Source organism: Antedon mediterranea, chromosome 5, assembly GCF_964355755.1.
Source record: "Antedon mediterranea chromosome 5, ecAntMedi1.1, whole genome shotgun sequence".
Classification (NCBI taxonomy): domain Eukaryota; kingdom Metazoa; phylum Echinodermata; class Crinoidea; order Comatulida; family Antedonidae; genus Antedon; species Antedon mediterranea.
The window spans coordinates 9,884,093-9,901,107 of NC_092674.1; the positions used below are offsets into that span (position 1 = coordinate 9,884,093).

Below are 17,015 nucleotides of genomic sequence, written 5' to 3' on the forward strand. Positions count from 1 at the left end.
CGGTAAGCAAGTCAGTAGTGTTATTGCCTCTCTAGACCTCTTTACACAAATGGTATATTAATGGTTCTTGCTACTTCAATACTATTAATGTGTAAGAAGTCTAGAGTTTAAAACACTTCCATCATCAATTTGTTTTAAGTCCAATGATAATTGTGCTTTTCAAAATTTGATTAAAGCTTAATTGAACGAAACAAGTTACTGTATTTGGTGGATGTTGTAAACATTCCTACAGTGGAGTTATAAACAAGTGCCTGAGGGGTAGTGCTTACTGTAGATATTGAGAGCTGGGAAGAAGGCATTTAGGTTTCAATGTACTGTTATGTCGGTGTTTTAATACCATTTGATACAAACCCCTTTTTATCAGAAAAATATTTGATTATGCGGTGTTTGGATTCACAGTCCATGCAGATATGAAAATACAATTCTATTAGCAAACATGGTTGATACCATAGATTCTTTATCTTTTAGATGAATGTGTTGATGACACAATGTTAATGATGTTTAATATCTTTCCGTCTGTTTGCACAGTTAGTATCTTTCGTAAGCCTCTTGGGAAAGCGATTTTACCTGTCTAGAAAATATGCAGGAAGTGATCCTAATACCATTAAATTGATTTGCCTAGTGGCTAGTCCATTAATAGATTGAAAATAAATATTGAACACTTTTGAAGCCATATGCGTCAAAGGATTTAAGCTAATCCTAAGATTGATTGGAGTGTGGGTCTAATCCACTGCATGTGACATTCACTTTACCATAATAGTATTGGTCACTACACTAAATACTGTTACAGTAGTACATACACTATTACAGGTACTGCCTGTAATGTTTCAATAAATAAGGACTTTTCACTTTAAATGAATGTTCATGTCGACATGGTTGTAGATCGCTACTCGTGCATTAGTATAAACATGTTTTGATTAAGTGGACATTCATGTTGGCACACCACCAGTAAATACATATCATGTAATGATCTTTGTAAATATAGTATCGGCTGGCTTAGGCAAGGCTATGTCAAGGGAGCATTGGTAGTGTTGGCTTAGTGGACGTACAAGTCCCTATTACTAGTACTACATAGTGCTCAATTACAGGTGCTGTAACTTAAAATCGTGTAAGTTCAATACAAAATAAAAGTGATTAAAGTAATCGCCAGGCTACAGGAGCTTATCCCAAAATATTGAAGTGTGATGCGGATTAGTTCATTATATTCCCTGTTGTAAGTAAGTAACCAAGTAAGAGATTAGAAAGTTGAACTTTAGAATTTTCTGTTACCTAAATGTGATCAGTACTGTATTAAATTGATATAAAGTTAAATAGAAATATCTCAATGGATTTGAGTTCCATCTGAATACAGTTGTAAAGTATAAAAAGAATTAATAGGTTTTCCCAATGGATGCAATAGTGTACCAATGGTGTGAAATTGGTTTTGCTGCTCCAAATGATCATATTTCTATAGCAAGGTCACTAAAGGTCACTCTAAGGATTCCAGTTTCTTTTATTTTATGTATTTATTTATCTTTTATTCAGGTATAATATAAAAATTTAGTCTAAAAATATTGTAGACCAAAAAATAGAAAAATTCACAGCAAATCTACACATAAAATTTAAACATACAAAAAAGAAATAACAAAAAAAAACACATTAAAAATAAAATGTAACAGTATTGCAAGGTTATTAGATTACTTACTAATTGTCCACATATTCATCTTAATTATTTAATTATATTATCAGATTTTAAAATTTCAATTAATTATAAATTAATTATAAAAAATGTCTCAATTGTTTATCTTAAATTTACTTACATAAAAAAAAAAGTTAATGGAATGCATCATTATTGGGCTTTTAGAAGTTTAACAATATAAGGAACTAGAAAGCCACTCGAGAGTGCATGCCTCCGCCTACTGTAAAATTCTCCTACATAAGCTTTTCCAGGAAAAATATATATACCGTACTGACGCGGGTATAAGCCCATACTCGGGTATAAGCCCCACCCCGACTGTTGACTAATTTTCATGAAAAATGAGTCCACCCATTAATTCGAAGATCTACAGTGTGTGTCGTAATACATATTTTTGTATTTGGCGACGTCCATACACCGAATACACCTACCTCTGATCATAACCAAGCTAGGCTAATATACGCTAGGCCATATGAGGCCTAGCGGTCCTGTTTTGTTTACACTCCATCGCGTCGAAGTCGTCAAAACGGAAAACCACTATTTAGTATCGGCTGCCATAAACAAGCTTATTGAATTTCTTTGGTACATTTCTATTTAACGAACATTGTATACTTGCTTTTCTGCTTGATAAATTCTTGTTCAATTGATGTTTAAAATAAGATATTCTACGATAAATTACACAAACTATAAGCTTAATTTTCCGACACTCTACACCTCGTGTATTTAGAGGCAACGTCGTACACGTGAGGGCGCTCGCTCGCATGGTGGAATACACAGTGTACATGTGCTGTTTTTGACGATCTGCATTTTTGGATCCTCGGGTATAAGCCCACCCCCCAAACTTGACGTGATTTCATGTTCGAGGGGGGTGGGCTTATACCCGCGTCAGTACGGTATATATATTTGTGTGTCTCTTAATGCTGTTTGTGATTTAGGCTAATTTCACTACAAAATACAAGCGTGTTTTGTGTGTGTATGTGAGTTTGGTGTAATGGTTATGTAACAAGCCTTTCAATTAACAATAGCTTTAGTTGACTAACAATAGAACAGCAACGCGAAAATCAAACGAGTGAATTTGAAAAGAAATAGGGTTTTTAAACTACTGGCATAAAAAAACGTGCACATTAAATCAAATTATGTTTAAAAATTACAAATCACAAATTATAACTCTTGCCTCTTGTACAAAAATGAAGTTTTTTGGACAAGTAGTTCTCGAGAAAATGCAATTTCAGTTTACTTGTTACTTTAAGATTGCTCACCGGCTTTTGAAAAATTCTGTCCTATCTTTTAACACTAGCAGGTCTGAAAAGTATACTAAAAACTACCGATTACATATACCTCCTTGGCGGAGGTAAATAAGGAATGGCAGACTGTTTGTATCGGTCAGTTTTACATAGGTCTGTAAGCACTTCAAAGATTTTACCACTGGATCTGTATACAGTATTTTATATTTATTTCACAGGGCATCATCAGTAGTGATAAATAACCACATATATTTATATCTATCTCACTGAATGATTTATTATCATTTCTCATTTTTTATTAAAATATTAAATGTCATTATTGACAACTCTAATACATTTATTTGTTTTATGATTAAAGATATTTCATAATATTCAGTTGAAGATGAAAGCAATATTAAAAGTCCAGTGCGAATTAGGCATTGTAGTCTTTATTGAATGTTTATAAATACTGTACATACAAAATATAACATAAGGTAAATAATAGCAAATACTAAAATATTAATATAAAACTACATCATCTCCATGTGTTTATATTGATCCTAATGCATTCTCAACTGCAGTTATATATTGATATTAATTTTTTTAAATACTATACTGTACATACTTTAATTGAATAAAATCGATCAATTAATTTAAATTTATACCACTCCATAATCTATATATTATGTGTGTTATAATTAGGTCACAAGCTTAAATTGCTGAATTATAATGCTATGAATATACAATCCAAAATCACACTAACATTCATAGTTTTTCACACTACGATAATATTTTTCTTTGAATGTGTATCCATTAAAATTGCGTGTAAAAACAAATTATAATACTATTTCACAATGAAATTATTCTTATGGATATAAAATCAAAATGTCATGTGACTCAGTTGATGTAAATGTTGTTGCCATATGGTGAAATAAAAGTTATTATGCTAGAATTTTATCCGACAGGGAGATTACAAGCTAATATGTTTACTTTTGAAAATCAGCTTTTTAAGCTGAGACTTCGAAAAATGGTAAAAATTGAGTGTTTAATTGTAAATGTCCTTATTGCTTTTTCTTCTGAAATGATTGACAAGTAGTAGTTAGTATGACTATCCAAACTTTAATATGAGAACGTAGAGGTTATTATTAGTAGTAGTTTAGACCCTATTAATGGGACATTTTTAGGACCAAACAAACTCTTCCCTTAATAGTGGTGTCCACTCATAAAGGCCTATTGCTAGAAACACCACATGGTGACCAACAGCGTATTGTTTTATCCAAAAGATGAAATGCACTTTTTATAAAAATAATGTCATAATATGACATCATGTTACCTGGTATCAGTCGACATTAGCGGACGTGTAAATCGAAAAGTCCTTAATTAGCACTCACACCTAAGGCCCACAACAACACTGTACACGTGATGATATGGTAATTAAGTATATGGTATTGATCCTATTATTGCATACCACACCCTCTATCATCTTAGTCATCTTGTGTATATCAGGGATATACAAAAGGGGAAATCCCATTACTCACCTTTTTTCATGCTTCATTGGGTTTGGCCTTATTCTCAAATACTTAAATACAAAGCTCAGCTTTAATAATTATTGTTTTATGTCTACGATATATAAATTGTACAGTAATTTGGATCAATTGTGTGTGTGGAGCAGATTTAATTGTCATCTAAATATTAACAGTAAATAATAAAGAGCTTCTGACATCATTTAGGGGCCGCCTTTAACCTCCGAGTGTAATCAATCTGTCTTGTTTTTTTTACATCAAGGTTAAATAATGAAATATAAATTAATAACCTCTGCTCCACCTAAGAAATCAATTCCATTGTTTTTAATCAATGAAAATACAGTAGCATCAAAGCTATTCATTGTAAATTTAAAAAGCCTTAAACATTGTTTTTTTCATATTCACCTGGCAATTCAAGTGCAATTAATTACTTAAGTACATATTCTCAAAATAGTTTTCAACATATATTATCCTTGAATTTAATGTAACTACTAGTACTACTGTATTATTGTTATCAGGCCTGATTGTTATTTATATTCATAATTATTAAATTAATCCCGCCACATGAGTTTCATCTTACTGGGATTCTGCCCTCATCCTTATTTTTTTTAATCTCAATTTTTCATGTTTTTTGACTTATTGTCTTTTGGACAAAAATAAAATGTCAATTGAATTGAATTACTAATATAGTACTAGTCTGTGAAACAATAAATACAGGCCTGACCACCACAACAAGCAATGATATTAGTTTTAATACTAAAAACGAAAAGAAAGATTGTTATGTAATAATAATGCTATATATAAATATTGTTTACCAGCTATTTTTTTTATTTTACTGTAGCAATACAATAATTTCTATTGCAATTAATCGCCCGACTTTGATAGCTATGCTTAGTGATTGATTGATATTGCAGAATGTATTACTAAAGGTCTCATGAGAAAAATAAAATGTAAACAGTGAATTGAATAGAAGGGTTTTTGTTAGATGTTTGATGTTTCCCTAATTACAAATTTGTCTTCAAAGGCCACTTAAGCACTTTTATATCTTCCTTTTTAATTTTAAAGTTAATAGAAAGACAATTTTGCATCTAGTTTGAGCCCAAATTGCTCTTATACATACAGATTTGGACATGTTTTCTCAAGTCTCTAGTTATTGTCTTGTTTATGTTTTTTTAGTATTTCTTTATGAGCGCCATAAGTCGCCCTTTTGATATTTGTCTGCGTATGAAGTATGTGTACAAAATTTGTTATCTTTTAACCAAAAATAAGTTGTATATACTAGACTAGCACAGAGTATAGTAGGCTTTACTGTACATCCATGCTTTCAATGACACCTTGTAGTTTATTTTGTATCGTGTATCTTAATTTTACTGAATCTGACATTTCTCTATTATTCATATGTATCATATCTGGTGCCTGTATTAAGTTAAGGTTATAGTTAGGCTTATGGCCTATGATACAGGCATCCCATGGGACACTGTATTACAGAATTATTATTATTATATAATCAATCAATTATAGTACAGTATCGGCTGTAATTTTGATTTTTCCTGCCTCAAAATTCGAACAATACAATGTTATTTTTTGTTTAGTAAACATTTCTATTTTGTTTTGCAGCTTTGTCTTGTTACCCTGTCATTATTCTACACACTGCTTGATCTCAACTGTGAAGACGTGATGATGCAATTAATTCTAAGGTACAGTATAACAATTAAGAGATCAGATGTTTTTGAAGACATAAGTGTAACTGACTATTATTCTAAAGCTGTTTATGTCTACACTATCAAAATAGTTTAACAAAAATTAGTGTGATGTGCCCAAATATGGTGGTGATATGCTCAAATATGGTAGTGATATGCTCAAATATGGTAGTGATATCATGGGTATGGGCACATCACATTTGTCACATGAAGTTTGATAGTGTAGACAGAGCTTTAAGCTTTAAAAAATAGTCTTGTAATCACTAGTAATCTTTACTGAGTGTTTCTGCCTTAACATATCTGCAAAAAAATGTATTGTGAGTTGAAGTCGCATTCTATTCTTATTTACATGGAGGCAGGTCAATGCATTAAATCATCCTTATAGCTAGTAGGTAGACACTAATTACTCCAGTACAAAAATGGTAACTCCCTGTGAATCATAAGGTACAGCTTTGATAAAGAAAATCCATTGATTTACACGAGCACTTAAATTGACATTTCTATCCTACTAATGTTTCAGTCTTGGCAAGATTAATACATCAATCTCAATGGTGGATTATGTTCAAAACATCAACTGTTAAACTTTTTTCTTTTGATGAAGAGCTGTATATCCTAAGTCCAATTGCTGTTTACACACAATTGAAAATTGATCGATTATTCAATTTTTTTTATACACAATCATTTTATTTAAAGAAATTAAAATAGCTAATGGTATATTATAACCCTATTAAGGGGACACTTTGGAACCCAACAAGGTGTACCTTTAATAGGGTTTTCCTCTGAATAGAGTTTGGCTATAGTTTAAAAAACTAATATTTCCCCTAGTTTGTTTTGCAAGACAATGTCACCAGAATTGTGGTGTCTGCTAAAAAGAGTTGACTGTAGTGTAAAAAAATATAATATTTCCCATCATTTGTTTCAAGTGTCCACTTAATAGGGGTTTCCCTGAATAGGGGTATTCCCTAGTAAAGTCATGTAGCTTCAAATATTTTGAATTACTGTATAATTAATAAAACAATAATTCATAGACAGCATTCATTGCATCCTTTTAAACCAATATTTGTTTATTTTATAGACACCTTGTACCTTGTACACATTTGATGGTGAGCCAAAGAAAGTCTGTAAAGGATGTCGATCTTGATGGACGTTGTGCTAAGAAATTCTTATCCTTGTCGCCAGACTGCTGCCAAACAAAAGTGAATCCCATAAATGGGGTAGATAAACAGTTACACACCAAACCAGTGGTGAAGGATTCCTCTAACAAACAAATCCAGAAAAGAAGTAATCCTGATCTTACAAACGATTCAGTTTTACTAACGAAGAAGAGCGAAGTTGTTCTCGGAGGTTCTCCGCAACTTGACAAGCGTCTGATTGAGCAGAGAAAGCATAGCGAGTCTCAGTCATCTAGTGGGTCTAGTAGTTGGAGTCAATCCGTGAATGGTTTTGACGATATCACCGATGAAACTTTATCAGACTTTGTCACTTGTCATAATGAATATTTACAGGATGCAAGTGTCGGTATATACAATTGCGTGCATGGTTGTCAGACATGGAGCGCCCCCTATGATGGGGAGAACCCACGTCCAATGAGCCATGGACATGATAATGACAGCATATCCTCATCAGAAGGACGCGCATTGAACACGTCACGCTCAAACAGTCCCGTTGAACGTTCAAACAGTTTTATCCGTACGCCAGAATCTGCCCGTAAAGGCTCATTATCAAGCCTAAGTTCCAGTTTTTCAGAATGTAGGTCGTTGCCTTTGGGAACAGGATTTGAAGGAAATACAAGTCCGAGATTGCCACGTGGATCTGACCCAATTGTCCAGGAAACGATACGCGATATTTTAACATTTAAAATCGGTTCAGAACCTTCTGATGACAATAAAACTATTGAATTAGTCGATTTGAATTCGAGTATTGAAGAGGTTTTGAACTATGACCGTGGGTCCACTACTCATGATAGAATTTCCACCAGTAGCGACCGCAAAGAAGAGTTGCTCTTAAAAAAACCTCGGTCAAAAAGTTTAAATGAAAGAGTTCAATTGACTGAACAAAATACACACATTAATGGAGTAAGTCATTCAGATTCTGTTAGCCCTCCAAAACAACGAGCTAGCACTCTAACATTGTCACCTAAAGGCCAAGTAAAACGGTTCAATCAGTTTGAAGGCTTCAGCTCAAAGTATGACCAAACCCAGGATGGTACTTCTCTGTCAAAATGGTTGAACAAGTTGGGAGAAGATGGTAGTAGCGAGCATTTACACCTTGCAGAAGACGAGAACACTGATACGTTGGAAAGAACGCTAAGCCGTAATGAGTCCATGAATGATGATGTGCAAGTGTTTTGGAATTACGATTCAGATTTTGATATGTCGTCCAAAAATGATCAACAATCGGAATCTAATGAGGCCGAGAAGATTTTAACTGCCTTAGGATTTAATATCAACAAAGAGTATGTTGGTAGTCCAAAGACAGGAAGGCCTAAACTCGGAACATTGAGCAGCGTTAGTTCAATGAGCGAATCCGATTGGGAACTCGATGGACCGATTTCTCCAGTACAGAACGGGATGAATTCACCTCTGCAGGATAAACGACGTAAACTTCCTAACATTCCAACACATAGCTCACCGCTGCCAGGGCGTGGAATCTTATCGAAACAACCAAAGAAAAAGCTGCAAATTAACGGCAACCTGCTTGATGATCTGGATTTTGAGCAGGAGCTTGGTAAACCTCGGGAATCAACGCTGGATGCTATTATGCCGCATCTTGCTCCTGAATCCATCATATCGGGACCATTGCTTCCTACGCCTCTTATTCAACAAGTTATGTTTAGCCCGATTAAGAATAACCCGCTAACCCCATCAACAGGTAAGTGTTGTCACTTTGTATTTTCAACGCCTGTATTTTATGTCTATTGCACGTTTACCAAGATTAATTTTTAGTGATCTCAAATTTCTTTAATGTAAAACTGAAAGGTAGGTAGGGGCGTCTTTTATGGACAAGCGGTTTTATACACTTTTTCTTCTAAAACTTGGGTGATGTCATCACTACTGAGAGGAAAAGGCCTTTCAGTTTATCTAGGTAAGATAGGCACGTAGTATAGACAAAATATTAATGCCACTTCTGGTTTGTGTATTTTGTGTAAACCCACGAATGTCTGGTTTTGGAGAAGTTTCCTTGGCATAGGGAGGTATACTAGTTGGCAGTAATAGCAATGGCGTAATGGCTATGAGCTATCACTGGCTAAACCCTGGGGCCCAGAGCTTAAGGGGCCCAGCATTAACAGCCCTAATGCAGCTACCCAGCTTTAAGGGCCCCTTAGGAGTGGAATTTTTCATGCATTACGCCATTGAGCAATATGTAAATTGTTGGATAAACGAATAAATTATTCTTATAATAGTATATTTCAAATCTGTGGTGATGATTATGCACACAAATTTAATTTTATTTATTCTTTTACAGTAGCACATAAATGTGAATATCTCAATGTGCTGTACAGTAAAATCAGACCAAAAAAACAAGAGTAAAGTAAAACAAAAAAGTAAACCTGTACTAAAAATATAATTTTATATCCTCATACCCAATGACATATATTTTGTAATATGTAGGTGAATTCAGCCTACTCACCATCTCAAGTAAGAATCTAACATAATAAGATCTGTTAGATTTAATCATGATTTGTTATTGAAGTTTTAATTGACAGATTACCGTTTGTCGTCATTGATGAATTTCTTTTGCGGTATTACTCAATTTAAAGTATAGCTAGATATAGGCATCTGCCGAGTGCCAATAAAAGTGTCAACTCAATGAAATTATTTATGTGTTCATATCTGTCAAATCAATTGATGTGTTTACATTTATTTTGTATTATTTAAGGCTAGTAAAAATCTCCTAAATCCGATAATGTCTTTAACAAACTGTTAGATCAATTGATCAATAATAGATAGATATCATTTGCAGGGAAAATGAAACTGACTATACAGTCAGACATTGACAGATTTATCCAACAATTTACGTACTGTATAGCTTAGTGCTTTAATGCAGGGGAAAAATGCCCTTTAAAGCTGGGTAGCTGCATTGAGGCCCGCTCATATTCTGGGGCCCCTGGGTTTAGCCAGTTTTTGCTCATAACCATTACATAGCCATTACAGTACATACAATTCACTAGATTTGCACTAGAGAAGTCTAGACATGGGTGTTGGATTGTACTGATACCTCAATGTTGTTTTGAGTAGGTGCTGTGTTAAAATTAGGCTGGGTAGAAGGCTTTAAAAGAAATTCTGGGCTTAGGTGGAAGACTTCAAAATAACCTCTGGACTAGGTTGGAGACTTTAAAATAACCTCTGGGCTAGGTGGAAGACTTTAAAATAAACTCTAGGCTAGGTGGAGGACTTTAAAATAACCTCTAGGCTAGGAGGAAGACTTTAAAATAAGCTCTGGGCTAGCTATGTTGAAGATTTTGAAATAATCTCTAGGCTAGGTGGAAGACTTTAAAACAAGCTCTAGGCTAAGTGGAAGACTTTGAATGTGGGTATCCACACCACCTCTTCCTAGCACAATTACATATTACAATTAATGTTTTATAACTTAACATTTGCTCCATCAATTAAAAAATATCTCTTTATAAACCTTTATATATCATTGAATCATAGTTCATAATTTATTTAACAGTTCACTGGAGCTGGTCATAGGTTAATTCAAGTTCTAGATAGGAAATGGAAAGATATTAATATGCTACCTAAAATTAAAATTAATTTTACCAGGCCTTGCTTATACATTTTAGTTTCAAGGTTGGCTGTAAGGCCTAGCCTTAGAAGTGGACTAATCTGAATCATGGTCATTTGAAATTGAGCATAAACCAGGGCTGGATTCTCTGTCAAATACAATAACATATTAAAATAGGAAGTTCAACCTGACAATGAGTCAATGACATCATAACATCTTGTCATTCATGCCACTGCACAACTTATCCCATGCCATGCAGTCATCTAATCAGCAATCTGAATACAGGAAACACAGGTGTTTTCTCAGCCATGGCCTATTTTTTTTTTTTTTTTAACTCCAATTATATTATATTGTTTATTCATTAATGACAGGTTATCAAGCTAAAATATTCTAATTTCTTTAATAAATGTCATCTAGACATAGATAAAGTTTATTGTCACATCTGTAAAATATTCAATGTGAGACTTGGCTCCTCATTACAATAAATTAAAACGTCTAGAAAAACATTATTACAGAAAAAAGATATATAAAAAAGTTGCAATATCAATAGGTTTAAAAAAATATGTCGTTAATGTTGTTAATGAATATGATCATTTAAACAATATTAATGTGAGAATTAAGTTATACAAACTAAACATTCAGCAAAATTTATTTAGTATTTTAAATTTTTTTTATTTGACAAATAAGAGGAAACCATGGGTCAGTAATCAATCAATCAATCAATAATTTTTATTTCTCAAATAAAAACAAAAAACAGTTAACATTTTCTAAAAATAATAGATAATAAATGAGAAAAAGGGGTACCCCACAGGAAGCTTAAGCTTTAAAATGTGGGGTCCTGGCAACATAATTAAAGATAAGGTAAGGTAAGAAATATATATAATATATGATAATGAACATAAAAAGACATTTAACTTAACAAATGCAGTTATTATTTGACTTAAGACAGATATATGATCAACTTAAATATTAATAGTAGAAACAAGGTATTCATGTAGTTTGAACTTAAATGAAGATATAAAATTAATAATTTTAATTTCATCTGGTAAAGAATTCCAAATTTTTGGTCCTTGAAAAGTTATATCATGCTTGCCCAACACAAAAGTGGATAAGGTACTATCTCTAGATAAAGATGAGTTATGATTTTAAAATGTACAAATATGAAGAAGTACATTACATAGCTGTCAAAATTTATAGTTGTTTCCACTAGGCTCTGTTTTTTCCCCTCAATTCTATTGTCGATTTCAGCCTAATCACCTTATAGTGCAAGTTATTATTTTGAAAAAACAGTGTACAGAATAGAATCCAAGAACTGTTTCCTCTGTAGACTGTATTATATCCCTGTGCATAGAGCGATCTGTGCCAGGTAATATACTAACACCGTAATACTACGCCTGCTGTAGACACTTTGTCATTCATGAGTAACTTGGCGACTAGTCAACATGGAACTTAAGCGCGGAAGGATTTAATAGGAAACTGGGGCTTCGGGGAGGCAGTAGTGAAGCTAGACTTAAAGGGCAAGGAGTGTGCCAACAGCCTGCAAGCATTGAACTGATTACCCTGAATTTACTGAGAGGGACTTTTTAGAAACCTCCCTGCTAGGGATACATAAATACTGTAGGCCTAACATCTGTTGCAAGGTGGCAACTTATAGGAGAACTGTTGGAAAATAATGATTAAATATAGAAACACTTTTCATTACCATTTTTTCAAAATCAGTGGTGTAAACGCAGTGGGAAATGGCCCTTTGTTTAGACCTCCTAATGGGGTCTTGCAACACTGGGTAGTTGCATTGGGGCTGCTCATTCTCTGTGGCCCTGGGCTTACTGTAGCCAGTGAGCGCTTATGGCCGTTCTGAATAAAATCTTTATTGAAAACAATGATTGTGATTATTAAGATTGACAATATAGTTGACCGGACATCCAATGCATGTATTATGTTATTTATCTCCACAGAGAACTAAGCATACGGTCGACTGTGTCAATAAAACACTTTATTAGAAGCACAGTCGACCATGCTTATATAAAATATTAAATTACATGCATGGTTGATGGGGCCATGACATGGTTTACCAGGCCATTGCCATAGTTACCAGTGTCAATAGTCATTTCGATTATCACTCCCTAAAACTAAGATCTCTCCCAAACCTCCAATATTATAATTAATGTTATTATTTCTGTTCTTTATCACAGGTCCATTCATCAATGCAATATTCAACAAGCTAGACACTATGATGTCTAACTCGCTCTATGTCAACCTTTTGGTGACTGGTATCATCACAAGATTAGCCTACTATCCCCAGCCACTGATAAGATCATTTGTTCTGAATACCAATATTATTATGCAGCCAAGTGTTCGCTCTATGATTCAGGTTTGTTATCTTGATAAAGTTTATATGTTGAACTTTTACTGAAACCACCATTAACCACAAAAAACATATGATTGATTGATTGAATTTATTTGATGCTCAACATTAAAATAACAAACAGACAAAAGACAAAATAACGAGCATCAGGAACACTCATTAGGCCGGAAAAACCAGCCCATTTCCAATGGGGTCCAAAGTGCCTATTATCTTAACAAATCTTTGTAGACTTCTACTATGTTAGTGTATTTATGTTTTTGTTTACGTGTTTAATACACCATGGTAGAAGGTATGCTTTATTCAACAATATAATAAAATAATATGCAAGTAAAAAAATGATAAACCGGTATAAAAGCCTTAAGAATTTTTCCCAGGCCGTATAATGTTAAAACATTTCCCCATGTTTGTTTCACAGATAAGTGTCCTTTTAATAGGGATGTTCCAAATGATAACGATACTATAATAGTACAGCTTAATATAAAACAGTATATATAAACATTGAAATTTAGACCTACCAATAATAACATATGAATTTAATTTAATTTTCATCATATGAACCTCTATGGTGGAAGCAAAGCGAAGCATAGAGTGTGCAAATAATAGTACACTTTGTATTTATTATCTTACTGTTTTGTTGACAAATCTGTACATTAAAGTTCACATTACTCAAACTGAGTTGACTAGTTTTGTGTCAACCAATGTATTTGCTCACATGATTGATAACTTTGAGTTCTGATAAGATAAGTTTAATTGTTCAATAGATACTTTAACCATATGTATACGAGTGCCTGTTAAAAAGCCACCAAAAGAAAGAAGTGTATAACGTTTAAACTTATAACCTTTTTATATTTGCTGCATGAAATGTTACAAATTTAATAATCTTTTGAAGCTTTTTCGTCTTTTCAATACAAATAATTGAATGATATAACATAGTAGTTAACTCTGGTCCCCCACCCGCAACCAATCCCCTTCCCCCTTTCCCAGTTTTCAGATGTTTTTATAGGCCCATCTTCACACAGGCTAGAGAAACCATACAATTAAAATATCTTATCTGAGTGAATACCACTACAGCAATGAGTGAGTGGCCAAGCGGTTAAGACAGTGGAACCGTAATTACGTAGCCATAACATCGGCAAGGGTTCGAGGCTCACTCACTCCATGGTTCTGGTGGTAGAACGAGTCTTCTCGGATAAGGACTATAAACCGTAGGTCCAGTGTACATATCTAGCTCGTGTGCACTTTAAAGAACCTAGTACATCTTTCGAGACGAATAGGGGGTTACCCCGGTGTATTAGTACATCACAGCCACTGATCACCAACTGGGCCCTCTGGGAGACCAGTCTTTGACTGAAGAGGTTACCCAGTATAAATATATATTTCAATCAATCAATTTCAATTCAATCACTTGATGAATATAGCCACTGAAAATAAACTTAAAAGAAATCTAAATTTCATGAGTTTAGAATTCGTTCTGTTAGACTTTTAATGCTATTTTTTATTTTGATCACTAATTTTTTTCATTGCAGGTTTTAAGCTCAGTTCGAAATAAGTTGGATAGCTATGCAGGCACTGTTGACAATTTTGAGTACCTTCTGTTACGAGCCAAACGATATCTGTTTGCCCGAGAAGAGCTGGCATTCTCCACCCAACGTGGACGAGTATTCACGTTGAGGGAGGACCACTTCAGAGAAGAACCTCCAAAAAAAAGTTCAACGTTGGATTCAAACGCCAACAAATGTACGTATTCCATTTTATTTTGTGCCTAGCTTACCTGGATAAACCAATAATAGCCAGTGCTCTCCTGAAGGAGAGCTATGATATGAAAATTATGACGGTGGTTTGTTGGGGTGTGTCAATGTGTTTTTCTTGTTGGTGTTGGAATAGTCTATTAGTGCAGAGGGGTGCTCAATGAACTTTATTATTTTGTCTTATTTGTATTATTTTTGCTCTCCCTCGGGACAGTGTTGGCTATGTAATGCATCCAGGTAAGCTAGGCCTGATTAGACCACTAATACTGCTGTTCTTTGCAGAGTAATGTCATCACAGAGTTTAAATACCCTTTTCATAAAATTATAAATTCAGCATTATTCAAAAGCACTACCATTACAATTCTCAAATTAATTCCAGTGCATTGAAGGATATGCATAAATAAATGAAAGTTCTGTTTATAATATGTTTTTTTTAATGTCATCGTTAAAGCAAGCTTTCATAAATGAGCTACAAATAGTTGACTAAGGTGTGGAGTATGTGACATATTTCAAGACTGATGAAATAGTAGTTTTTAACATCCAGGCAACCACACCTGTTGTTAATGATCTAGATCAATAGTTCAAATCAACTATTTTAATATTAAGAATTAAAATTATTAATATTAGATTATGAAATGGCTTGCCCTATTTTATGTTAAAAGTGTGTTGTAGGCCTACAGGGTTTAGGACTTGCTAGGCTGCCTTATATGGTCGCCCTTGAATTGGTGCAACATGTTTACGCACGCAATTAAAATCTGATGATGAATGATTAAAGTTTGAACCATAGAATGTATTTCCCCTGGCCTTAACACAAAAACAAGGATTGAAAAAAATACTAATTATCTATATTGTGACATTTATGTAAAGAAACTGTAGTAAATAAACCATAACTTTTTAAATTGTTTTATTTTTCTAGCACGAAAATTAAGCATCACTGATCTGTTCCGCAGAGGAAAACGCAACAAATCTGTAAAAGCATCTGAAAAACAAAAACTCAAGTCAATCAAGGATGTTGAGAAAAACAAACAGGATTCAAAGGATCCGAGATATGAGACGTTACGCACGAAGAACGCTGTTTACTGTGCTGTGGTGTTTGAAGAATTCTTAAAGGAACTGTCCGCTATCTGCCATGAACATGCAGTTTTCAACATGGAAGCCATGACCCTCAAACTGCCTCTGTAATGCATGATGGGTAAAATTGTTCACTCAACCATACGCTTTGTTTTTTTTCTCATTTAAATGAAATACAAATGGGTTTCAATCATGTTTTAGTCTTGTTTGAAAAAGAAAATGTACAATTTTGTCAAGTAGCTGTATGACACATTCCAAGAATGAACACTGGTAATAATAAAACCACACTAAACTGAAAGCAGTACTCAATAAACCATTTAAACTTCTTTTTGGGATGTTTTTTTTTTATTACAATATTTCCATACACTTTGTACAACCTTGAATTTTTCTTCTTGTCATAGATGTGTTTAAGTTCACAGCAGATAAGTTTATTCTTTCATAATTTGGCTATACTTTTTATTATTCTTCATATTAGATTTTTTTTTGTGGAATATACTTCTTTTTTAATACATTTTATATTGATTTGATTTGATTTTTTCTGGGTTTTAATATGATTTAAAAGTTTAGGAAATCCTTAATATTGAACTGATAATTTTTACTGTATACAAATGAAATTTGGATCCAAAACACATCATAATATACTCTTCAATTGCCATCTGAGGGCGCTATTTCATTTTAAGGGGGTGTGGCATGCTTTGTAGTGTCTGCCTACATACAGTCCAACCCAATGGTGGAGTTGTTGACATATAATGTATACATGATAACCAGTGCATTATATATCTAAACCTATTAACTGTATGTGCCTTCTTTCTATAGTCAGTCTTTAGGATTAAGTCTAATCTAGGATTAACTTTAATCTATGCACTGGGTATCAATACTTAATCCTTAATAATCACCTTGATACAACTTTCTGTAATGTATTCTTTACTATTTATCATAAGGGATCATGTTAAAATGATTCTACTGCAGTTAGTGACGTAAC

The 17,015-nt window shown here is 33.6% G+C and overlaps 1 protein-coding gene across 2 annotated transcripts in view; it reads left to right on the forward strand.

The window, feature by feature from the left end:
• LOC140050130 (FHF complex subunit HOOK-interacting protein 1B-like) overlaps positions 1–16,740 on the forward strand; it is a 41,181-nt gene extending 24,441 nt beyond the window's left edge. For both annotated transcript variants that reach the window (XM_072095178.1, XM_072095180.1), the window contains 5 exons: positions 6,039–6,118; positions 7,197–8,992; positions 13,042–13,220; positions 14,741–14,951; positions 15,879–16,740. In XM_072095178.1, the coding sequence (XP_071951279.1) occupies positions 6,039–6,118; positions 7,197–8,992; positions 13,042–13,220; positions 14,741–14,951; positions 15,879–16,144 (2,532 nt within the window). In that variant the 3' untranslated portion in view covers positions 16,145–16,740. The remainder of the gene's footprint in view (positions 1–6,038; positions 6,119–7,196; positions 8,993–13,041; positions 13,221–14,740; positions 14,952–15,878) is intronic.
• The last annotated feature ends 275 nt before the right edge of the window (positions 16,741–17,015 follow it).